General features: G+C 42.3%; 1 protein-coding gene across 3 annotated transcripts in view; it reads left to right on the plus strand.

Annotated features, from left to right (window-relative positions):
- EVC (EvC ciliary complex subunit 1) overlaps window positions 1-27013 on the plus strand; it is an 80250-nt gene that overhangs the window by 12948 nt on the left and 40289 nt on the right. For all 3 annotated transcript variants that reach the window (XM_073342536.2, XM_073342535.2, XM_073342534.2), the window contains exons 4-10: window positions 65-297; window positions 2372-2456; window positions 6486-6584; window positions 13328-13465; window positions 16517-16675; window positions 19353-19569; window positions 25080-25228. In XM_073342536.2, the coding sequence (XP_073198637.1) occupies window positions 65-297; window positions 2372-2456; window positions 6486-6584; window positions 13328-13465; window positions 16517-16675; window positions 19353-19569; window positions 25080-25228 (1080 nt within the window). The remainder of the gene's footprint in view (window positions 1-64; window positions 298-2371; window positions 2457-6485; window positions 6585-13327; window positions 13466-16516; window positions 16676-19352; window positions 19570-25079; window positions 25229-27013) is intronic.

The following is a 27013-nucleotide window of genomic DNA, read 5'->3' on the forward strand; positions in this document are numbered from 1 at the left end:
TCATGAGCTGCTCATCGTCTTAATATTATTTGGTATGAACCACATACATTTTCTTTGTCCCTAGCCCCTGGCAGATGGATCATCCAATCCATCTTTGCATGAGAATCCAAAGCAGGCTGTTCTGCCTAATCAGATAATGGAAACTTCTACTTCAAGCAGCCTTGGATCCTTGAGTCATGGAGATAAGGAGGACTGTAGTTCATCTACAACAATACATTCTGCAACTAGTGACGACAGATTTCAGGACCGAGCCTTCCTGAAGGTGACCTGTTTCCCTGAAGTTCTGACTTGTGAGAGGTACAGAAACAACTTGCGATAAAGTTTGATCATTTGAAAACACACGCTTGGTTTTTTCAGACGAACTGCTATAGATCTGGTATGGATGAAGAATCAGGGTTCTTAAATCCATGTGTTGAAGGCATACAGTCCAAACTTAATTATAGGAAGCTAAACCTTCTTGGAAACCAAGTAAACTGCATACTATTGTGTGCAAATTAGTTTACTTATGACAGAATTCCGGGGAAAGGAGTACAGGCAACAATAGCCTTGTGTAACAGCATTATCATAAGAAAAAAATCCTTGTTACTGTATTGTGATAATACTACAATATTAGCTTTGAAAGGCTGTTGATCAGATAGAATCCAATCCTGCCAGACACTGAGCATACTTTGTACAGGATGCTGAGCCCCCTCCACTCCCATTACAATCATTGGGAACTAAAAGCGTTCAGCCCCTCCCAGGATCAGATTCATAATAAGCAACATTTTCAAAGATTCCTAAAACACTTCCGGCTGAAAACGATTGTTATTGTCTTTCTCACTCCAAACTGCATTGATGATACAATCATTTTATTGTTTTCATTGATTTAAAAACATTGATACAAATTTATACATAAAAATAACTATGGATGAGCAATGCACATAGTACAAAGTCTACATAAAAATAACTATGGATGAGCAATGCACATAGTACAAAGTCTACATAAAAATAACTATGGATGAGCAATGCACATAGTACAAAGTCTGAACTGCTACTACTTTCCTCTCAACACCTCCCAGTCTTTTAAGACCAGGATGCAAAATCTTTTCCACCTACTAAGGATCAGTCCCTGGACAGCAATTTTTTTTATATACTTGTAACTTAGGGTTTGATTCTGTCATGCTTATTAGTTCCTTACCCAATCAGTAGTAGCACAGAAACAAACATGAGTAAGGGTGTCAGAACTGGCTTCTTAATACTAACAAAGCACATATTTAGGGCCAGATTCAACCCTTACTTAGGGCTAGTCTATACCGGCATGCCATGGCCGTGCTTTAACGTGGCTTGTGTAGTCACGGCAGAGCGGTGGGAGAGAACTCTCCCAACACTCTAAAAAAATCACCTCCACGAGGGGCGCGGCTCCCAGCGCTGGGGCACTGTCTCCACTGGCGCTTTACGGCGCTGAAACTTGCTGTGCTCAGGGGGGTGGTTTTTTCACACCCTTGAGCGGGAAAGTTGCAGCACTGTAAATTGCCAGTGTAGACAAGCCCTTAGACTGAGCAGTACCTTACTCTTCAGTAAATGACTAATAACTGCGAACTGAGTCCTGCAAAGTGTCCAGGGCACGGTTCCCAGCCCAGTGGGACAGCTCACATACTTAACCTTAAGCATGTGCTGAATTGGAGCCAGAGTGGTCATTACCCTGCAGGATCTAGCCCTGTATCATGGGACTTGAAGGCAGGAACTCATGGGGGCCTACTCTGCCCATATCAATCGGGGTTACTCATCCTGCAGTGAGGGAAATAGGTCCCTGCTCAGATACCATAGGATGGCCATGCTGTAATAACACCGAGTCTATCCAGGTTCTAATTTTCACTCTGCCACTGAGTTGCTGCGTAGCTGTAGGCAAATATCTATCTTTACCTCTTTGTATCCCCAGCTGCAACATAGGGAATAAGAAACTTTGTCACAGGGTGGGACATGGATCAGTCAGTTAATGTTACTGCAGCACGACTGGAGATGTAAAACATTAAATACTAAGTGTTATTATTACAGTTTTAAATTACAGCTTTCCCCCTCCCTCTTTATTCTACCCATCCATCCATACTGTTTAGGCTTGCTGTGTCGCTAATGTGTTAAAGCATTGTGTCTTTTTATCTCATACTCCGCAACATTTTGAAGTACTTTGTATAAAAAAAAAATACAATATGAAAATTGAATTGACTGTTGTTCCAGGAAAACTGCTTTTGTGAGAATTCAGCACTTAAAAGAAAAAAGGAAACTAAATTACAAGAGCGTTACCATTTTCTATCAGTTTTGTTTTTGCAGTGATGCTTTGACTCAGTGTAAGTAGATTGCTGCTAATGAATGTTAAACCTCTGCTTTATTTTAGTTTTGATGTTAAACTGTGCCTGTATAGTCTTCTTTTGAAAGAATTGCTGCTGCTTGATACCGAACTAAGAAGGGAAAAACAGGTGGTAGGTACAAATTTTTTATATATAGCCGTTTGAATTAGAGATGGGAGCTCCTTTAGAAAGCTTAGGAACTAGTCAACATAATTCACTCTGCCTATCAGACTCCATTGAGGAAAGTATTGTATTTTTACTGCACTATATTTTATTTGTCTGTATGTCATGAATATATGGGCTCAATACAGGGGTGACTGGGTAAAATTTAATGCCCTGTGTTATACAGGAGGCCAGACTAGATGATCTAATGGTCCTGCCTGGCCTTGAAAAAGAAAGAAAGAAAGAAAGAAAAACTATAAATTTTGCATAAAATATGTTATCCTATAGCATGTAGAGAAACAAACATTTTATAGATACATGTATGTCTTCAATTATGGGTGTTAATGCTTTGCAGTGTCAAGGATTGTGCATTCTCTAGGTAATATAAGAAAAGTCAATATAACATGTTCATTACCACTGCGATGAGCACAATTGCCCTGATTCAGTTTGGTACAGAAGTCAAAGTACCCCTTTATTCTGCTGCATGGGCTACCCATATTACAAGTTACAAGAAGAGAGCAGCCTCCATTGGTTGGGAGTGGGCAGACAGGGGTGTAGGGTGGATGGAGTCTTAATTGCACCCCACAATGCACTGGGCAGCACAACTGAGCTGGGGCAGAATGAGAAGTATTCTGGTATTACAGAGGATTGTTTAACCCTCTGAGAGTCAGAGTTGATTCGCTGGTCTGTTCTAGCGTTGGCCCAGGTATGCAGCACCCCTTTCTCACATCCCATTGGAAAGCTACAATGTAGCTCTAAATAAACAAACCAGATGATTTTCTTGCTAACACAAATTGCAAATATTCTCATGATTTGTAAGCCAGAGTCAATGTTTTGTTTTTTTAAAGGGGGAGGGGAAAAAAAAAAGCTTAAGGCTCTATTCTTCTCCAATGGAGAGAAAAATAAAACCTGACCCCAATTAAAAAAGTTGATGGGGGAGGAGTAGAAGGGGAAATAAAAATAAAAGAAGCCTTTAGCAAGGAGAGAAGGACAAACTGGGCAAACTGGACTTCTGTGATTAAGACAAAAGAGTAGGGATTTTATACAGATATGGTGCAATACAGAATCATTGTTACTGTTATGGGTGGGGTTAAACCACACTCAAACTGGAGGGTATAACCACTACCCTCATTTAAGTTGAAATAAGCAAGAGGTGCCTCCAACCAAACCACAGATACATGTCACTTGTCAGGATCCCAACAAGGGCAGTCAGGGCCAAGAGTCAGAGTAGGGGCAAACCTGGGTCTGGGAGGAGCACAGGCGTTCACAGTCAAGTCCAGGCCAGGGTCCCAAAGGTCAGGGTCCAAGTCAGGAGGAAAAGTCCAAATCAGTCCAAGGTCAAGCCAGGAATTCAAGAGCAGGAACAATCATGGCAACCATAGAAGATCCCCACTGTTGCCTAAACACTTCTTGAAACACCCCCTGGATTTATATAGGGCAGGGAGCCAATCAAGAGCCATGGGGTTGCAGTCTGTCAAACCCTTGTGGTGGAATGTCCCACAGTCTGTGTCCACAGAGGGTTATGGGAAGTGGAGCGCACCATGTTTACATCTGCTGCTGGGTGGCAGCCTGGAGCTGCTAGCTGCCTGGTAGCTCTGTAGGCCTGGGTTCTAGACCCAGAGGGCCTTATGGTACCACCCGACACAAAGGCACTGGGAAGTCTGCTCAGGAATTTGATATGTGGGCAGGACCTTATGCTGGGTATTGCTTGGTAGAGTGGTGTGTATGTTGAGAGAAGCATCAGAAAAAAAGCCAAGGACTCAGGACAAGCACTGGGAATGTAGCCCTGAAAAAAAGCTGTGATAAAGCTTTTGGGCTAAATGGAAGAAAGGGGCTTGAAACTGTGAGAAAGGATACTATTTCTTGTTTGATCCCTGCTGTGTTCAGGGAAATGAGACATCCTACATGCTTTGTAAATAAACAAGATTACATTGAAGAAACACCTGACTCCATCGCCAATTTCTGTTGTTAACTGGATCAATCCACAAAACCCCGAATTTTTAGTTAACTGCTCAGGTCAAAGGGGGGTAACATTACAATTATAGCCTATCTAAACACTGGGTATAATCCTTTCACACCCCTCTCTCCCACCCAAACCTCCATTATGCTCACATTATGCCAGAAACAAGTAAATCTGATTAATGCAATTAGCATGTTTCAAGAGGTAGCATTTTCTAGACAGACTTTTAAACACTCTTGGGAAGGAGAGGAACCAGAGTAAGCCTGGGGAGTAGATCTGACCCATTCACGTGTCCTCTCTTGGTGGGCTCCTCCCCATCTTCTTAAAAAGGCATCTATGGGAGACCAAAAGAATTCTGGGATCAGTGTCTAAGATGATCTTCAATTTGTGTGAATTAAGAACAACGAATTTGATCTCAAGATCAATAACTAACTTGTGACAACATTGTGCCATAACATAACAGAAACCTTGAAAGGCAGCTGATTAGACCATTTGATTGCTGACCAGAAGCTCCACGATTCCACAAAAGGCAGAGAAAAACTTGGAGTCATAAAACTGCACTCTGAGTAGCAGGAGTTGTTTTTTATTAGTAGGTTTTTGGTCCAAGGCACAGTGGATGGTTCAGTCTTGAAGGTTCCATTTTTTGCCCTCCATGCTAGTGCTTCTGAAAGTCAGGTCTCAAAGAAGGAAACTTCAGTTTTGACTTCATTATCTTCATAGTTTGCTTTAATTCTGATATTTTTGACAGTATTTGAAATATTAGCATTTTGTCTTCCAGTTTTATTTTCAGAGGGTGCATTCTGCCTTTCATATCCATAGTGTCAGCAGGTGAGGTACAAGTCATCATCGCTTGTATCTTTTTCCATCCTACTGAGTCTTGTTTTACCAGCAAGTCTATTGATAATAAGTTTTCCAAATTCTACTCAACTGCAACGTTGACTTGTCAAGCGACTCCTTGAATTATTTTTTGTTAGCAAGGAATCCATCCCAAAGGATTTTAATAGCTTCCCCCATTTTGGATCCAGTATGCTAAGGTTTCCCTTTCTTCTTGTCCTTTGAAGCCACACTAATGGCAAAGAGTTTGGAATTCAGCCGTCAAGTGTTAACTTAAAGCTATTCCACTTTTTGAATATGTATTGTGGAGATTTCTATGGCGTCTGCTTGGTGTAAATGAGAGAGAGAGAAAAAAGAGAGTCATATATCCTGCCGCTAAGCTGAACACATTCAAACAACAACTTTATTTGTTCACTTTCAAGATTAACAGTTAAAAACCCCACAATAATCCATTTACTATCTTTTCTCTCTGGCTTTCAAGGAGATAAGTGGGAGGGACTTGGGTGAAGATTCTGCCAAAGATTTAAAATATAATTTGTTATATTTTTGCTATTGTCGATATTGTGATCAGGGAAGTTGATCAGAGTCTATTTAACTGAAGGTCTGTTTTCGAGAGATCATCCCAGAGCCTGGGATTTTCCCAGATCCTGTAACTCTTTGGTTACAGATGGTATACAAATGAGTGGCTTGGTTACAAATGGTAAACAAATACAGTTGAGCAATCCCAAGATGGCAGCTTAAAGGTGAAAGCATTACACTACAGGCATTTGTGAGGACACGACAGCTTGGGCACACAAAGTTTTAGAAAAGATCCACCCTACTTTGAACATGCCATTGTGTGATAGCTACCCAAAGCAGAGACATGAAGTCTGATGTTTGTGAGTCCCTTTGTTATCCTTCGATGAAAGGCCTTGCATATGCTTTAAAATTTGTCAGTTGCCTTAGATATGTAAAATTACATCTGTCTTTGTAGGAGTGTAGGAAGTGTAAGAAATACTGGAAGATAATGAATGTTATCCCAAGCAAATTGGGAGAGTCCGAGCATGACTATTTTAAGTGTAAATTATCTTTTCTGCTATTAATATATTTTCACTTACAACTCATCCTCATTCATACATGTAATCACCAGTAATGATTACCACAGTGACCTTACAAGTCTTATCAAATTGATTACGTTTTATATTTATTTCTCCTTTTTCACCTAGGTATTTATTCAGGTTCTCAGAACATACCTCTCTGATTTTTACCTTAAAAAGAGGATTACTGAAGATTTATACCAGCAAATCATTTTGATGCAGGAAACTGTAAGTGTCTCCATTGTTTAATATTTCAGCCAACAGAAAATAAAAGTTAATGCAAGCAGTTTGTGAAAGTTCAGCAATATGCCCCTCCTGTGTTGATCTCTTTTACATGGAATAATGTCATCTGTAGTGTATTTCAAACTTTCCTGTTTTTTGGGAGTGGGAAGAGGCAAAATTAAGTGAAAGACATGATTGCTGAACCCCGTGGTGGATTGTCCATAACAACTTGTGGCTGAATGTCTGTCTGTATCAAAAAATACCAATTACTACAGTGCTGTCTCCAGTCTGTTACGAGAAAAGCCTTTTTCACAGTTTAGTCCTATCAGGAAAACAGTGTTTTCTAGACCTTAGCATGAATGATTTCTAGGGGTATGTCTACGCTATGAAATTAGGTCGAATTTATAGAAATCGGTTTTTTAGAAAGCATTTTTATACAGTCGATTGTGTGTGTCCCCACACAAATGCTCTGCGTGCATTTAGTCAGCATTTAGTTGGCGGAGTGCGTCCACAGTACCAAGGCAACCGTCAACTTCCAGAGCGTTGCACTGTGGGTAGCTATCCCTCAGTTCCCGCAGTCTCTGCCACCCATTTGAATTCTGGGTAGAAATCCCAATGCCTGATGGGACAAAAACATTGTCGTGGGTGGTTCTGGGTACATATTGTCAGGCACCCCCTATCCCTCCCTTCCTCCCTCCCTCCCTCCATGAAAGCAAGGGCAGACAATCATTTCACGCCTTTTTTCCTGGGTTACCCATGCAGACACCATGCCATGGCAGGCATGGAGCCTGCTCAGCTCACCATCACCGTATGTCTCCTGGGTGCTGGCAGACGTGGTACTGCATTGCTACATAGCAGCAGCCCATTGCCTTTTGGCAGCAGACAATGCAGTATGACTGGTAGTCATCGTCGACGTAGTCCAGGGTGCTCTTTTAACCGACCTCGATGAGGTCAGGGGCACCTGAGCAAACATGGGAGTGACTCAGCCAGGTCATTACTCTTTTAAGTTTCCTCTCATGGCAATTCAGTCCTGCCGGCAGTCCTACTGCACCATCTTTTAATAAGCAGCCAGGAGACAACGATGGCCAGCAGTCATACTGCACCGTCTTCTGCCGAGCACCCAGGAGATGACGATGGCTAGCGGTCGTACTGGACAGTCCGCTGCCAGCAAGATGTATAAAGATAGATGAAGTGGATCAAAACAAGAAATAGACCAGAGTTGTTGTGTATTCATTTTCTCCTCCCTCCCTCCCTCCATGAAATCAACAGCCTGCTAAACCCAGGGTTTTGAGTTCCATCCTTGAGGGGGCCATTCTGTTTCTCCTTGATGCAAAGCCACCCCCTTTGTTGATTTTAATTGCCTATAAACCAACCCTGTAAGCTATGTTGCCAGTCGCCCCACCCTCCATCAGAGGAACAGCAGACAATTGTTTCACACCTTTTTTCAGCGCAGACGCCATAGCACTGGGAACATGGAGTCCGCCCAAATCATCGCGGCAATTATGAGCACTATAAACACCATGCACGTTATCCAGCAGGATATGCAGAACCATAACCTGCAAGAAAAGCGAAACCCAGGCGAGGAGGAGGCGACTGCAGCACGGTGACGAGAGTGAGGAGGACATGGACATAGACCTCTCTCAAAGTATGGGCCCCTGCAATGTGCACATCATGGTTTCAGTTGGGCAGGTTCATGGCATGGAACGCCAATTCTGGACCCGGGAAACAAGCACAGAGTGGTGGGACCGCATAGTGTTGCAGGTCTGGGACGATTCCCAGTGGCTGCGAAACTTTCGCATGCGTAAGGGCACTTCCATGGAACTTTGTCACTTGCTTTTCCCTGCCCTGAGGCGCAAGAATACCAAGATGAGAGCAGCCCTCACAGTTGAGAATCGAGTGGCGATAGCCCTGTGGAAGCTTGCAACGCCAGACAGCTACTGGTCAGTCGAGAATCAATTTGGAGTGGGCAAATCTACTGTGGGGGCTGCTGTGTTGCAAGTAGCCGACGCTATCACTGAGCTGCTGCTATCAAGGGTAGTGACCCTGGGAAATGTGCAGGTCATAGTGGATGGCTTTGCTGCAATGGGATTCCCTAACTGTGGTGGGGCGATAGATGGAACCCATATCCCTGACTTGGCACCAGAGCATCAAGACAGCGAGTACATAAACCTCAAGGGGTACTTTTCAATGGTGCTGCAAGCACTGGTGGCTCACAAGGGACGTTTCACCAACATCAACATGGGATGGCCGGGAAATGTTCATGACGCTCGCATCTTCAGGAACTCTGGTCTGTTTCAACAGCTGCAGCAAGGGAGTTACTTTCCAGACCAGAAAATAACCGTTGCGGATGTTGAAATGCCTATAGTTATCCTTGCTACTGGCCTGGCGTGGTAAAGTGTCTTACCATGGAGGATGGAATAAGGCTGCCCTCCCCAGATACCTTTTGCAAAGGCTTTGGGAGTACATCCAGGAGAGCTTTATAGAGATGTCCCTGGAGGATTTCTGCTCCATCTCCAGACACTTTAACAGACTTTTCCAGTAGCTGTACTGGCCGCAAATGCCAAGGCAAATTAATCATTAAACACGCTTGCTTTTAAACCATGTATAATATTTACAAAGGTACACTCACCAGAGATCCCTTCTCCGCCTTAAGGGTCCGGGAGCCTGCCTTGGGTGGGTTCAGGGGGTCCAGGTCCAGGGTGATAAACAGATCCTGGCTGTTGGGGAAACCGGTTTCTCCGCTTCCTTGCTGTGAGCTATCTACAACTTCCTCCTCCTCCTCCTCCTCCTCATCATCATCTTCCTCACCCCCAAAACCCGCTTCCGTGTTACCTCCCACTCCTTGGACGGAGTCAAAGTACATGGTTGGGGTAGTGGTGGCTGCACCCCCTAGAATGGCATGCAGCTCATCACAGAAGCGGCATGTCTGGGCTCTGAACTGGAGTGGCTCTTTGCCTCTCTGGTTTTTTGGTAGGCTTGCCTGAGCTCCTTAATTTTCATACAGCACTGCTGCAGGTCCCTGTTATAGCCTCTGTCCTTCATGCCATTGGAGACTTTTTTTTAAATATTTTGGCATTTCGCCTTTTCAAATGGAGTTCTGCCAGCACGGATTCATCTCCCCATACAGCGATCAGATCCCGTACCTCCCGTTCGGTCCACTCTGGAGCTCTTCAGCGATTCTGGGATTGCATGGTCACCTGTGATGATGAGCTCTGCATGGTGACCTGTGCGGGTGAGCTCACCACGCTGGCCAAACAGGAAATGAGATTCAAAAGTTCACGAGCCTTTTCCTATATACCTGGCCAGTGCATCTGAGTTGAGAGTGCTGTTCAGAGCGGTCACAGTGGAGCACTCTGGGATAGCTCCCGGAGGCCAATACCGTTGAATTGCATCCACAGTATCCCAAATTCAACCCAGCATGGCCGATTTCAGCACTAATCCCCTCATCGGGGGTAGAGTAAAGAAATGATTTTAAGAGCCCTTTAAGTCGATAAAAGGACTTCGTCGTATGGATGGGTGCAGGGTTAAATTGAGATAACGCTGCTAAATTCAACCTCAACTCGTAGCCTCAACAGGCCTAGGTGTAAATTCATTATCTGGGCTCACCTATTATTGTCAACAACAACATACTAGGGGGTGCAGTACCTGAAGGAAATTCTAAGCTATTATCAAGAAAATGTACCTGTTTTTCTCTCTGTGCAATTATTCTCCTACCATATACTTTATCGAACTCCATTTCTGGGATTGAGGCTTTTCACACTCCACACTTACAATTAATGTACATTGCTGAAAGCTGCTCTTAGTCACAGTTTGGATCACATTATGTTTGTGAGAGAACAGAAGAGAAAAAATGGTTCAGCACTAAGAAAAAATTGCTGGAAGGTTACCAGCTCTGCATCCCTTTTTTTTAAAAAAAGAGGTAGTTAGTCTAGAATTAAAATTTCTCATGTTACGTCAGCACTAGTCAGTAGGGATTTAGACTGATCATGTAATCCCGCAGTCAATGGATTAACACTGGAGCTCTCTATAATTGTATCTGATAGCCTATATCTCCATGGTTTTCTGTATTAAGATCACTTCACTGCCTTTGATCCTCAAATTTAATATTAAAAGTTAATCATATTTAGAAAGAAAAGAGATTAAAGGAATAAATCCTTGTTTCAGAAGTAGATGCTGGATAGGGACAAACTTTAGACACATGAATATTACCGGGGTAGACCACTTCCATAATGTCTCCTAACCTTTAGGTAATGATGTTTGAAAGCACTGGTCTCTTCCTTTATCTAACAAAGCTACTGTAAGACATGTCAAGAGTTAAATATTGATTTTATCTGAGGCAGCCAGTGCAGTCTGGGGGAGCCTGTGGAGGAAGGATAGTCCAGTGGTTAGGACACTACCCTGGAACTTGGAAGATTATTATTCAATTCCCTGCTCTGCCCCCGATTTCCTGTGTGACTTTGGGCAAGTCACTTAGGTTATGTCTACACTACAATTAAAAACCCACAGCTGGCACATGCCAGCTGACTTGGAGTTAAGGGGCTATTTAATTGCAGTGTAGATATTTGGGCTCAGGCAGGAGCTGCGGTTTTAGGACCCTGTGTGGTGAGAGGGTCCCAGAGCTCAGGCTAACCCCAAGCCTAGTCGGGGGGACTGCTTGTACACAGCAGAACAATAGGGCTTGAACCCTGGGTCCCAGCTTGATTCAGGCTCAGACCCTCCACCTCTGTGGGGTCCTGGGATCCTGGGTTAGCCTGATTTCTTTGTAAATGAAAGGGGGTTAAACTTGAGCCTGAGTTTGACCAGGGGCTTACATTGCATGTAGACACACCTTTGCTTTCTCCATGTCTCAGATCCCCAGCTATAAAATGGGACTAATAATCTCAATGCACATAGAGTGCATGAGGATGGTAGTTGTGGGATTATCGTTTTCCCACTCACAGACCAGGTGTCCCCCCCACCTCCACAAAATACTTAGAATTTGTCAAAATGGAAGCCAAGAAATTTTCCAGTTCTCAGTTGCCAAAATAAAAATAAAAAAATAAATAGTGATGTTATTCCATAAAAATCCAAAAGTTATAGACAGAAAAGTGAAATTTTCATGAGAAACTCTGATTTGCTGAAAAGCAGTTTTCTATTCAGAATGTTTCCAGTCTCAGACGACTTCAAAATGGACACTTGTGTAGCTCAGAAAACCACAAATCACAGCTGGCTCTATTCTTTTCCTAATGTAATAGACACGCAAGTCGTAATCTACACGGTTGCCCTTCACAGCGAGTCGACAAAATGGTGCTGAGGGGCTTTGGTTTAATAACAGCTAGAGAACTTCCAGCTCTGGGACTATCAGCCCAGCACATTTCAGAAGCACTAACTCACATGGAGACAGATTTTTTTCAGAAGAGCTCAGCTCCCGTGAGGCACCTAAAAAATAAGGGTCAGATTTTCAAAAGTTCCTGTTGTGGCGTTAATGACCAGACTTTTTCTAAGGAGATCAGTGTCTAACATGCTGAGCTTCTTTTGAAAAAGAATCTAGCCACTTATTTTGATGCCTAAATGGGAACTGAGCTCTTGACAATCTGGCCTGTAATGTTTACAAAAGTTACAAACATTGGGTTGTGGCATGACTGAATGGAGAAGACTGATCCTGATCCTCAAACACTGTATTTGCATAAAGGGAAAATTACTTTGGCAAGGAGCAATACCACGGGTATTAGCAGAAATATTACATTTAATATTATATTTAATCCTGCATTAGCAGGACAGTAGACAAGACACCTTGCTGTAATAAGCATTTTTTATTTCTTCATTCGCTGATTCTACATGAAAGCTTAATGGGGTTTTGATGACAGAACATTTTTAAGGGTCACTAAAATGTGTTTGCAGTTCTTTAAGACATAAGATATTAATGTAATTCTTTAGGAGACAAAATCATATGGTAGAAAAAGGCTTGAGAAAGAAGGCATGTTTGGGAAAGTGTAGAAATATGCATCTCGGTGGCAACCCGTGGAAGAAGGATGAAGGACTGAGTTTTTTGTTTATTAAATCCGTTGGGAAGACATTATTTCACTTACTCCATTTAAAAGTATTTGCTTACAAACATTAAAAGTCAACATTTTCAAGTGGCATCTAAAAATGCACCTTACAGTTTTGGCAGGTATAAGTAAAAGTAAGTGTGTGTGCGCACACACCCACTGCTAGCCACCTGCATTTGCACACATGGATCAGGTATTCATACACCTACCATCCCCAAGCACTGCATGTGCGTTTTAGAGGCCAGTTAAAGATGGAGAGCCAAAATTGCAATCTTCTTGAAAATACTTGTGGGTGCACTAAAGTATTGTAAAAACTCTTAAAACTTTTTCAGGGTTAAAAATATGAAGACTTGGATCAATGCTTAATGGTATCCAAAGTCAGCGGAAATGAACACCAGGACTGATTCTGATCTCACACTTGTTTAAATTGAGTTAAGTGGAGTTACACCTGTGTAAAAAAAAGTGTAAATCAGGTCTGACTCATGCCTAATGTCTGAGGTTTTCTCTATTTACTGCAAGAATGGCAGTACCTAGAAATAAAACTTCCTGAACTTGTTTGTTGAATTTACTTTCATGAAGAATCATGGGCAAGACTCAAACACTCTAATAAATTAGCATTTTTTAAACAGAAGGCGTATGTATATTATTATTTTCCAAGTAATACTTTTTTCCAATTCAAACAAGCTATTTTCCTGTGTAACAGGTTTTTTATTTTTCCAGGATTTGGAAGAGTTACAGAAACAACTTACCTCCAGACTACTGAGTACTGAGATGTCGGGCGCTCGTAATTCAGAGTACCAGACCTTGGAAGATTTAGAAAGGAAAGAGAGGGAATATTCTGAACATATCCTAGATAATGTACCTATATCATTTGTATTCATCTCTGTATTTCTAATTAACATAGTTCTGTTGATAGGGGAGTCAACATTTTTTTCTTTGTGGTCACTACTTCAGGATCAGTGTTTTACAAGTCCACGGATTCTGAAAGCATGCGTACATTCATCTAGCAAAGTGTTTCTAACTCTGGCCAGCAACTAGCATCTTTCTTTTCTGAACACTGGTTCTTGCACAATACACAGAGATGTCAAATGCTTATTGCTCTGTTGGACTAGTAAAATATTTCAAGCCTTTGTATAATATGAGCTGTCGGACCTTATCCCATAATTCTTATTATAATCTTACATTCTTTCCCCCACCTTAATTTAAATAGGATTTTAGGACCTGATATATCTTTTGAGCCACTAAGAGAATTAATTATATATCTTGAAAAGATGACTGGTACACTTTTATGTAAAAGATATTTCAGTTCAGGGTGACAGAACTGTATTTAATAATGTAATAGATTAATGCTGTATATCACAAAATCTCAGATTAGCTACGTCTTCAGCACTTGTATGAAATGCTAGCTGTAGTGGTTCTCAAGACAAAGGCTGCTAAAATCATGTTGTAACTGAAGTGGCATTAGAGTGGAATAAGCAGGCTAGTAGTCAGAATTAAGTGATTCCTCTAGTTTTCATTTTTAGTGCATTTACTGTTTTTCAAAAATTGCACTGTTTAAATAAACCATACAGGCATAGACTCTAAACTCTTTTATACCCATCTGAGTTCAGTGGGATTGTACTTGTGCAATGAAGGCAGAATGTGGCCTGTAATATTTTTCCTTATATCTGATGCTCACTTGTACCGTGTAAAGTATGCACACTTTATAGATAAACTTTTTCAGTTGATATACTTAAAGTATTACTAACGCCTCAGTAACTCTTCTGGCTACGCTGCTTTGCACAGTGTAACACGTTTAAAGTGCTTTTAAATGCAAAAATATAATTTTACTGTTGACATTTGATCCTCATGAAATGATAATTTTTCAGTTCAATAGCACTAGTGTGTCAAAACTAATTTCTGAGCCAGGAAACCTGGAGGTGGAAAAAGATCTTATTTATCTAGTCTGCTGGAAAATAAGAGGAGAATCTCTCAGACTGTCTTTTTCTCTCCCTTTTTTTTCCAACATTTGAGTTAATGAGTATGAGAGACCAGTCATACTGGCTGGCTATGTATAAGCTTCCCCACCCTAATCTGTCAGTGCACTTTAGTCCTGACTTGAACAGCCCACATATCTTAGCCCTGGGCCTCTCTGACAGAGAAACCGACAGTAATTCTGACCTGTCTGGTAGTTTGTGAAATGTGCCAGCCAGAACTTCTATGATTTTCTATTTAATCTCTGTTCCTTTCACTTGATAACAGAAGTCCGGCTGACAGAGATAGAAGCATGTGACATTTCTTGTGAGACTGTGAAGGCAATTCTTTAAAGAACTGATTGTTTAATATTCTGTAGAGTTAATCATGTGTGAAACTGATATTATTAGTGTCATCTAGCCTTACTCAGCTCCATGGGACAAACCATTAGCTAATGTAAAATGTCATTTAATGGAGGTGTAATAATTTACATCAGATGAGGATCTGCCCCCATGTATGGAGTTGCTCCTCACATCACAGTTACTATATTATGGAAAGATTCTCATTGACTTCAGCCACATCTGGATCAGGCACTTGAAGAGCACCTCTTTTCCCTCAGTACTATACAGTTTTTCCTTTCCTCACCATACACAGCAGATTGGCACCTCCAGAAAAAGCACCTAGAATGTCAAAGTACAATTCTTAGCTATTTTGGGGAACATTTAGTAGCACAAGTTCCGTTGAAAGTCAGGTGCCAGTCGCTATTCACAATCTCCCCCTTTATTATTACTATTACTAATAAATATTTATGATGATAGCACCTAGAGGCTCCAGTCAGGATTGGGGCACCCTTGTGTTGCAGCAATATAAAACCATTAGATGGCTGGACACTGCACAGACCTAAGCCCCTGTCTTGGAGAGCTTACAATATAAGGCCCTGATTCTACAGATGTACATGTGTTTAGCTTTGTACATGTAAGTAATCCCACTGAAGTCAATGGAATGAGTCACGTGTATAGAATTAAGCGTGTGCACAAGTATCTACAGGATTAGAGCCTAAAGCTGGTGATCTGTAGGTGGGGCATATAACTTTCTAAACCACATAATATGCTTATAATTTCTGAGAAGTTAATATAATGTTTACAAACTGAACAGATGCAAAAACCTCAGCTGGTAAAAATCTTCTGAGTTTTAAACTAAAATCTTTCTAGACATGCACTCCCACGCTGCAACATGGTTAATAAAGTAACTTGTTAGAAAGTAATGACTGGCTATTAGCCTTTCTTCTGTCCCCAATTGTACTAATTAGCTGAGAGGTCCCCAAATTGTGGGGCACACCCCCAGAGCGGAGGAATGTTTTGGGGGTGCAGCGGGCCTGGGCCAGCTCCCATGAGGGACTGGGAGGGAGCGCCACCCAGACCCCTCCTGCCGCGGCTCTGCTCCTGGTCCTAGACCCGCCCCCAGCTGCAGCCCCAGCCTCGACCCCCTTATCCCTGTCCATGTCCATGTCCCCCCTGCCTGAGAGCCGCATCCCTGCTCCTGGCCCTGGCTCCAGGGGTGGGGGCGTGCGTGACTCTGAAAAGTTTGGGGACCACTGAATTAGCCTGGTTTTAGTGTGTTGTGTGTGGGGAGTTCTTTTAAATAGCAATCTTAAATAAAATTGTGTACACTAACCTCCATAAAGACTCAGAATTAGCCAACAGGTACCATACACTGGTATCTGACATTACCAAGGGTGCATCCCCATGTTTTAAAATATGAGATTTTTGTGAAAATGGTTTTGCCAAATGGTGACTTTGTAATGGGTTCATCTTGAATTACAATGATTTGCCTCCCAGAAAAGAACACCTTTCTGTGTTGCAGGGTAATTAATTTCTCAGGTTTTTAAATATTATGGGGGGGGGGGGTTAGGAAAAAGGAGGAAATAATTGATGTGTTTTAATTCCTACTCTGCAGATGGAAGCTTTCTGGAACCAGGCAGACAAAGCCGAGCAGTTTCTCCTGAACCAATCAAATTGCTCAAGTGCCAAAAGAGGAAAGATAATGATGAATCTGACTGAGAGAATGATTGCAGTAGAAGGGTTATTAAGCCAGTCTCAGGATTTGCAAACAATGGTAAAGTACAAGAGGAGGGAAAGCTGAAGAGAGACTGAAACAGTCAATCCTAACTTAGAGCATAATGAGAATGTGTAATGTTTATGTCAGTCAGAGTTTATGAATTAGGTAGACAACTTACCAGCGGTGGCCTGTTTACTTTAACCTGTTATAAGGAGGCTAGCTTTCTTGGTAGTTTGTAAAAACTCTTAAATGAATGACCTCTCATCGCTTTGATTCTGATCCTGAAAACACGACTATCCAGTCGTGGTGGAATAAAAATGCTCTGCAAGATTTTAATGAGAACAATGAGCAAGCAGCAAGAGCTATACCTAATGATGGGGAAGGGAAACATTAACCTGCGCATTGAGACCTCTTTTTAAAATGTACGTATTCCACCATGCCTGGATGGCCATACTTCAGATTAAGAAGGGTTCCAGGTGCTCTCCTGACTTCCTTTGGAATTGAAGACCCTCAGCACCTCTGACTAACCTGGCCTTAAGAGAGGAAGCAGTAACATTTACAAGTGTATTCATTTTAATGCAACAAAAAACACATACTGTTATGCATAATTAACATGTAATTGGACCAGATCCTTCTCAGTTATACGGGATATTAATGTGGAGTAACTCCACTGAAGTCACTGGAATTATTCTGGATTTACAGAAGTATAAATGAGATCAGAATCTGGCCCACTGTGGCCTCTAGATGCATTTTTTCACCCATAAAATATGTAGTGGTTAGTAGCTAATGATTTATGATTGTGCAATGTAGGAGTCAAATAAAACGAATGACCCACATTGGCCAATAATCTTTATAGGTGGTCTCTCTGCACCGTGGTCCACAGAAAGACTTTCCTCAGTTGTGCCTGGTTCAATATGAATTATTTCTCATGTTTGGGTCCAACATTTAATAAGTTGTTCTGCCTGGCATTGCCTTCATGGACCTTCTAGCTCTTTGGAGAAGGACCATCTTCTCCTTTAGTTGCTAAGGGTCACCCTGTTACGCTGTCTGGAGTTGCTCACGACCGCGAGTGCCTATCTCAGGGCAGACTGTCAAAAATAGGGCAGACATCCCAAACTGGTGGTGTTTTCTATAATTAGACTTCACCAACTCTGTAATGGATGTGAACTCCTGGATCACCGTAACAGTCTTAACATAGAGTCATAGAGAGTCCCCATAGACTTTCCAGTCTATCTTACCACCCAGGCAAGCTGGACTTAGTGATACAGTCAGTGGTCACTTACACCAAAAATCACACACTAGTCAGGTTGCTTCGAGTCCCAGGAGAGCAGGCACTTACCCCAGATCAATTTGTATCTTAGATCTTACACCAAAGACAATGCATGTAGCCAGTCCTGTAATAAAGGCTTATTAACTAGGTAAAAAGAAACGGTTAAAGCAAGCAGACATATACTCAAAGGAACCATCCATGATTCCTAAAGATGGCAGAGATGTGGTAATCTGTCAATTCAAAATATCCCCAGAGCAGACCCAGGGATAACCCTTGGGGATCTCTGCCTTTGTTTAATGTCTCTGGCCCTGTGACAGTTCAAACAAGCAAAGAGATGACAAATTTTCTTGTGACCCTGTTTTATCTTTTACATTTGGCCTTTCTATCCATGATATGAGCTCTCTTGCACATAGCATTTCCAAGGTGTGATAGGGCCATTCACAATCTTTTGCACTGTGATGTTTCTCAATGGCTGTTTAATCTTGATAGGCCTCCTTAATGGGGATGGACAACTCCCATACCTGGGTTCACAAGTTCATTGTAAACACTTTTAAAGTTATGAAGCATAACTTACATATTTCCTTATAGCATGGAATACAGCCATTACTAATGAGGTTAGTGCATGCAGCAACTTACGAGCATTTCACAGAGTCTAAACACTAACTACATTCTTTTAAGACTAATACCTATTTTGAACAAAACTAACATATAGGTGAGCTGGTTTGGTTTCCAGCTATGAGTTTGTAAGTTCTTAGCTAAAGCCTACAGCCTTGGGTAGAGCTGACACTTGGTTTACCAGCATCATGCACCCCTCCCCATCTCAAGCCATTATGTAAGCACCACTAACCTGAGGAGCAAGATTTCTTAGATGGGCTATGAACCTGGGTTTCCTGTACCATAGTGTAATGGAAGCTGTCAGTCTGTAATGGCTTTTATTTTTCAATCATTTACTGAGCTACACTGTTTTATATACCTTAAGCAGTCTCAGTGTATTAGGACTCACTCCACAGTGGTATTGTAATCCTATAGCCGTGCTCATTCTTAAATGAAAACTGACCAGTTGGGCAGTATTTTAGGAGGAAAAAATCCTTAGATCTTATCCTTTTGCTCCATCTAGTGAATCTTTTCCCCCTCAGCATCAGCTTGTGTTCAACATTGAAATGTGCGGTGCTAACTTATTACTCATGTTGCTTCATTCATTTTAAGATTTATTTTCATTCCTTAAGGAGCCAGGAAGCACTGGATGGAAAATGTAGACAGCTTTGCTTAACCCCTTCCATGGTGCAAGTGAGCACACACAATCAAATGAATGGGTCGCTGGAGGGCACAGTTTGTCTAGTGTCACTGGTTTTGTCTCTTGCATCATTCAGTATTGAATGGGTTAATGAAGGACTCAGCATGTTAAGAGATTCAGCACTCTGCCTGCACTTAATTTTTTACATAGTATTTTTGTTTTGTTTTCAGGACATTCAGGAAAGACTATTTAATTGGGAGCGAATGGTGAAAATGGTTGATTTTTTGAAGACAAAGATACAAGAAGAAAGTAAATGTAGACTAGATGCTGTAGCTGGCATATTGGACCAGTTAACTATAAAGAGCAACCTCTCTCTTTCGCAGAAAGAAGAGCTTTTAACAGGCCTACACAAGGCCTTCTGGGAGCAAGTAGCACATTACAGTAACGGTAAGTACTTTTTAAACAGACATTTCCAACCTTCATCTTTAAAATTCATTGACTTATGAGCTTCATTTTGTTATTGACTTATTACTCTTCATGGCAAAGAGAGACAGCAGTACATGAAATCTCACTCTTTCGAAGCATACTAATGGATGAACTAGGAATGCTGGCCCAGATGCTCAAAGGAATGGAAGTAAGGAGCCTAAATACCTTTGAGGATCTGGACTGCTGTTCCTAGGGAGGGTATATGCTCTGGAACAGGGAGTAAAGCCATCTAGGGCTTGTTCCTGGTTTTGCCACTGACTTCCTGTGTGGTCTGTGTAATCTCTCTGTGCCTCACTGTGCCCATGTGTAAAATGAATATAAGTTACATCAGCCTCATAGGGTGTCAGGGCTCCCTCCCCACTCTGAACTCTAGGGTACAGATGTGGGGACCCGCATGAAAGACCCCCTAAGCTTATTTTTACCAGCTTAGGTTAAAAACTTCCCAAAGGTACAAACTTTCCCTTATCCTTGAACAGTATGCTGCCACCACCAAGTGATTTGGACAAAGAACAGGGAAAGGACCACTTGGAGTCCTGTTCCCCCAAAATATTCCCCCAAGCCTACACCCCCTTTCTTGGGGAAGGCTTGATAATATACTCACCAATTAGTACCGGTGAACACAGACCCAAACCCTTGGATCTTAAGAACAATGAAAAAGCAATCAGGTTCTTAAAAGAAGAATTTTATTTAAAGAAAAGGTAAAAGAATCACTTCTGTAAAATCAGGATGGTAAATACTTTACAGGGTAATCAGATTGAAAACATAGAGAATCCCTCTAGGCAAAATCTTAAGTTACAAAAAGACACAAAAACAGGAATACACATTCCCTCCAGCTCAGCGAAGTTACAAACCAAAACAAAGAAAGCCTAACACATTTTCTAGCTAGATTACGTACTATACAGGAGTTAAAGGGCTTACATCCTTGATCTGTTCCCGGCAAAGGTATCACATAGACAGACAGAAGCCTTTTTCCTCCCCTCCAGATTTGAAAGTATCTTGTCCCCTCATTGGTCATTTTAGGTCAGGTGCCAGCGAGGTTACCTTAGCTTCTTAACCCTTTACAGGTGAAAGGATTTTGCCTCTGGCCAGGAGGGATTTTATAGCACTGTATACAGAAAGATGGTTACCCTTCCCTTTATATTTATGACATAGCAGTATTGGGAGGGTTTTCTAATTAATGTTTGGTAAGGGCTTGGAAATCATTGGATAAAAGGTGTTCGTACCATCATAGAGTTTAAGGCCAGTGGCGGTTGCATAAGTGCAAACCATTGTGTTATGTTCGCCTACCAGCAGATGGAACTGGAAAGTTTAAAACAAAAAACACAGTTGTGGCATCAGCCCTTTATAAAAGGCTATTCGGGGCTGATAATCGCAATTCAGTTCATCTCTCCATCTTGCTGAGGTTAAAATGAGTGTTCAGACTTAGATTTTGAGGGATAAACCCGCCCCACCCAAAGAACTAAACTAACTTTGAAGGGGGGGGCATTTTAGCTCTCTCCCCTCCCTTCCTCCACCATGAAATTTTGTTTAAACAGACAGGTATTTTGTAGCTAGAAAATCTGGAGCAGAATGGCTCACTAGCCTGAAGTCCCTCATGCATTGCAGAAGCTGGGATCTCCCAACAAACTAATAACTCCTGGTATTCCAGGTTCCCCATTATGCTTTTCAAGGGCAGGATGAAAGAGCCTTGTTTTCATATATTCAGTGCCATACACATGCAGGACAATAGGAAGTGTAGGCCAATATTTTCAAAACTGAATAATAATTTTTGGAGCCTCAATTTTGGAGTGTGTAAATTGATATTGCTTAAGGAAGCCTGGCTTTAAGAAAGTGCTGAGTAGCCACCCTCTGAAAGACAGGACTCTAAGTTGTCTTAAGTTGGACACCCAATACTTCAGGCAGCTACAATTACTAGTAATTTGGAAACGGTGTCCTTAGACTCTGTTCATGCAGTCATAGTTCCCACCAGCTCCCATGTATCAAGGACCTGCATCTATTTGCAAGATGAAAACATCTGATCCTGCAGCTCACAGTTCCTTTGGCCCTGCTCTGCATTTTCACATCCCTTGGTGGGTTTTCACTATCTACAAGATTGAACCAAATCTTGTCCACCTACTGCTAAGCCCGTATGAATAGATGCAACACATGATAGTTCCCTACTCAATATGGATGAATGCTGACTCTTGGCCACAGAGCTATAGATGTCTTCCCAGCCAACTCAAGAAAGAGTGGGGGGGGGGGGTCATGGAGAAGAGCACTGTAGTTTACTTTGCAGGCTCTTTATTGTTTCCCATGCCTCCATGCCCCATGGCTGGGGTATAGGAGGGGGGAGGGGACTTGTCCTGTTCTCATTAACAACTGTTCTACTTTGACTTAAATCAAAATACTTTGACAGACATATCTAACCATCATTATCGCTCTGCTCATCACGTGTGAGGAATTTATTACAGTTGTGTATTTGATTTTTTTTTAAACTGACTTATAAGCCTACCGAGTTTTAACCATATCTTGGAGTGATACAAGTTGAATTTAGGAATCAGAGTTCCACTTTCATTAATGGGAGTTGTGAACCTGTGCATTGCTCTGAATATTTACCACTTTAAATAAAGAAAATAACAGAACGCCGCTAGCCATCACCTTCAGCCCCCAACTAAAACCCCTCCAACGCATTATCAAAGATCTAAAAACTATCCTGAAGGATGACCCATCACTCTCACAAATCTTGGGAGACAGGCCAGTCCTTGCCTACAGACAGCCCCCCAACCTAAAGCAAATACTCACCAGCAACCACATACCACACAACAGAACCACTAACCCAGGAACCTATCCTTGCAACAAAGCCCGTTGCCAACTGTGCCACATATCTATTCAGGGGACACCATCACAGGGCCTAATAACATCAGCCACACTATCAGAGGCTCGTTCACCTGCACATCTACCAATGTGATATATGCCATCATGTGCCAGCAATGCCCCTTTGCCATGTACATTGGTCAAACTGGACAGTCTCTACGTAAAAGAATAAATGGACACAAATCAGATGTCAAAAATTATAACATTCATAAACTAGTCGGAGAACACTTCAGTCTCTCTGGTCACATGATTACAGACATGAAAGTTGCGATATTACAACAGAAAAACTTCAGAAACAGACTTCAATGAGAGACTGCTGAATTGGAATTAATTTGCAAATAGGATACAATTAACTTAGGCTTGAATAGAGACTGGGAGTGGTTGAGTCATTATAAAAAGTAACCTATTTCCCCTTGTTTATTCCTCCTCCCCCCCCCCTTCCTCAGACATTCTTGTTAAACCCTGGATTTGTGCTGGAAATGGCCCACCTTGATTATCATACACATTGTAAGGAGACTGATCACTTTAGATAAGCTATTACCAGCAGGAGAGTGGGGTGGGGGTAAAGAAAACCTTTTGTAGTAATAAACACCCATTTTTTCATGGTCTGTGTGTATAAAAACATCCTCACTTTTTTTCATGGTCTGTATGTATATAAATCTCCTCACTGTATTTTCCACTTTATGCATCCGATGAAGTGAGCTGTAGCTCATGAAAGCTTATGCTCAAATAAATTGGTTAATCTCTAAGGTGCCACAAGTACTCCTTTTCTTTTTGCAAATACAGACTAAGGCGGCTGTTACTCTGAAACCTGTCACTTTAAATAAAGAGTATCTAGTCAGTTAGGAGCAAAGGTTTAACATATCACTACATTATTCTGTATTGATTTAATTCCGTGGTTTGCCACAAGAGTATTTATGTCTCTCGTCCCCTTCATAACATCTTGATTCAGCATCCATCAAAGTCATGGGGAATCTTTCCATTCAACTCAGTGGGCATTGGGTCAAGCACCAAGTGGGGTAAGGTTGGAAGCTGGTTTTATATATTTATATTTGAAAGTAAATCCTTGCTGTCTTTGTTAAATGATTTTGATTCTAAAGTGATCAGTCTGGAGTAAAATCCTTTGTCTGCTAGCAAAGCAAATCTGGCTATCTTAGGATAATTGATTCTTTACCTGCCCTATTGGCATGCTGTCCTTGTCAAAGCTCTAGGAGCTGAACAGCCTGAATGTAAATACTCTCACTGGAGAGTTGCTCGTATTCTCAGCTAGTTTCGAAGTGTGAGTTTTGCCATATCTCAAGGCCATCAATCCCCATTCCGCAGGTTTTGTCCTCTCTAAAAAAATTGGTAAGTAGTCATATGAACAACAGTTTAAGCAAAGAGTTTAATGGATGCGCCCTGCTAGTTCTTTAAAAGGAGGACATATATGCCTACCTCGGGGCTGTTGTGTTTTTCTAAAAGTAAGCCCTTAAAGTTTGAGTTCATTCCTTTTGTTTTTCTCACAGTCGTATTTGCATTGCTGCAAGACAGAGATGCAGCTGATAAGGCCTTAGTTTTATGAGAAGTAGGTCCTTTTGTCCGCAAGAGTAAAATCTGTACACACATATTAAGCAACCTCCTGTATTAAAAGATTATCTCAAACTTCTTGCATACAAGCCCTCCCATCGACATAGAACTGCGTCACTCGGGAGGGGGGATTTTCCACACCCCTGAGCGACATAGTTTTGCCAACATAAGTTTGTAGTGTAGACTAGGACTGTATTTCAAAATGTTTTTTTAAACCTCCAAGGTTAGTGTAGACCTTTTTAGGGGGTGGCGGTGGGGAATGGGCACTGCACTATCTGGATTTTTAATTAAGGACTTTAAGTGCATTTTCAAATGATTTGTCAGGGAATTTATGTTCGGCGGCAGGCTGATGTTTATAATAAATTAGCACTGGGCATGAGTAATGTGCAGAGTTTATATAATGCACTGCTTTATCTCCCCACAACAAGGAACTTCCCATAGCTAAAACACCTTGATATGGTGGCAGAATAGCTGCCACAATGTAACATTCATTTTCTGAATTCATCTTTAGCTGCATGGTTTATTTGGGGGACTAGTGAATTATTTAGGTATCTATAGGAAAAAAAGGTTAGTATTTTTTTGAGGGAGTTAGGTGAATACCAGATGAAAAGACAGAGGTGAGGGAGGATTGGATAGCAGATGTCTGGATCTGCCAGGCAAACTCATCTGGAGCTGTGGAGTGTCTGAAAGTTCGGCCTCAAATGTCTCAAGCTGGCACCCACCCCCACCCAAAAAATAAAACAAAAAAATCAGTGGATACTGAAAGCTTTGGCCTAAGTGACTTGTCCAAGATCATGCAGCAAGTCAGAGGCATAGCCAGGAATAGAACCCTGAAGTCCTAGCACCCAGTCAAGTGCCCTATACACTGGACAGTGCTGCCACCCCTACAATAGCATATATTTATTTAAGAAATAAAAGTCAAACTGCTTGAACACAGGCTTTTTTTTTTTTTACCACTATATCCATTTTTAAACCAGAAATGAAAGTTCACACACTTATTTTCCCCAAATTATAGATTTGTAACACCTAATCATTTACATTTTATATTCCAGAATGTGTCCAACAAGGTAAAGACCTAATCGTGAAACTCCTGGCATGTCGTGCAAGGAAGATAAGAGAGCTCAAACAAGCTCAGAAGGATGAACAAGGGGATCTCCTCAGTAAAACTCAGAAAATAGGGGAACTCGATGAGTTTCTGAAGGTGACTGTGTAAAGATTTATATTCACTATTTGGTTTGTTTTAGGGCCATTGTAACATTCTCTGAGGTTCTCCCAGTCCACCAGAACTGCCAGCTTGTGTCCTCATGACATGTCTTCAGTAGCCTAGGGCAGAGTTGGGGATGGGGGACAGGACTGCATAGGCCTGCCCCAAAATACTAGGGTTGGCTTTGCTTGTTAAAATTTTAAAGCCCTCTCTGAGATTGGGACTTAGCCACCTCTCGCTTGCTTGGCAGCTGCCATGCTCCTAGCTCTTCTATAAACTTCCGGGGTACATAGAATCATAGAATCATAGAATATCAGGGTTGGAAGGGACCCCTGAAGGTCATCTAGTCCAACCCCCTGCTCGAAGCAGGACCAATTCCCAGTTAAATCATCCCAGCCAGGGCTTTGTCAAGCCTGACCTTAAAAACCTCTAAGGAAGGAGATTCTACCACCTCCCTAGGTAACGCATTCCAGTGTTTCACCACCCTCTTAGTGAAAAAGTTTTTCCTAATATCTAATCTAAACTTCCCCCACTGCAACTTGATCTCTGTCCCTCAGATCCGCCCCATGTAACATGGGGATAATAATACTCATGATGTGTTGTCTTTTGAGTTCTTCAGGGCAGGGAATCTCTCTTAGTTTGGGTATGTACAGTGCCTGGCCTGGCAGAGCATGTCTGGGGCCTCTAAGTGCTAATGTAATACTAATAATAAGGAATAACAGTGCTGTGGTGGTACCCTCCATTGCTGTAGCAACTGCTGCAATGGGAACTCTCATACTGTGTCTGCAACCAGTGCCAAAAGGAAGTCCATGCAAAAGGCACCCTGAAGTTTCCACACTGTCAGCAGCACGCAAAGAGAAGGAGAGGATGCAGGGCCAAGGGTTGGTCTGCACTACAGAGTTAGGCTGACGTAAGGCAGCTTACATTGATCTAATTATGTCATTGTCCACACTACAGCCTTGCTCCTACCGATGTAAGTGCCCTACCACACTGACATAATAAGCCCTATTCCTCTTGTGGAGGTGGAGTTATGGCGGCATAGTGAAGGCGAAGCAGTGTCTGGGTAGATACTGCAGGTTACTTACATGCTGGAGCCGTGAAATTGACAAGGAAGTTGGGCTGTCACCCCAGGATGGGTGGAGACAGCTAGAGGGTGGCTGTCTCCTAGCTCCCTGCGCCCAGCCAGGCTGGTGCTGAGGCTCCCCACAGGGAACAGGGAGCGTCCGTGTGGCTGCCAGGCTGCTGGCAGGAAGCGGAGAGCCGGAAGCCTCTGTGCAGCCAGTGGGGAGCTGGGAGCTTCTGTTCAACTGCTAGGCTCCCTGCCTTGGTGCACCTGCTGGGCTCCCGGTGAGGAGTGGGGAGCTAATATCTGGCGGGGGGGGAGGGGAGGGAGACAGTGGGGCAGTCAGGCTTCTGGCAGGGAGCTAGGGAGCTGCACACAGAGCTGAGAGTCTAGGTTCTCAGCCCCCCACACTGGCCCTCTTTAGTTGGCAGAAATGCTCCTGGTGAGGACACACACCACCAACTGAAGGACAGTAGAGTGGACATGAACCACTGCAGCAATTACTGTGATGGCTGAAAGTCAACCTAACATAGGTCAACTTACATTTGAAGTGTAGACATTCCCTAGGCTATTTCCATATTGAGTGGAAATCCTGTAGCTTGCTGGTGCTTGCCTGCCCAGCTCCAGCATGGAGCTAAAGAGCTGGCACTGGGAGAGGGACCAGAGCCTGCCTCCCCCAACTTTCCCACCACCACCACAATAGGAAAACACACTCCTCC

The sequence above is a fragment of the Lepidochelys kempii genome, chromosome 4, assembly GCF_965140285.1.
Source record: "Lepidochelys kempii isolate rLepKem1 chromosome 4, rLepKem1.hap1, whole genome shotgun sequence".
Taxonomy (NCBI): Eukaryota; Metazoa; Chordata; order Testudines; family Cheloniidae; genus Lepidochelys; species Lepidochelys kempii.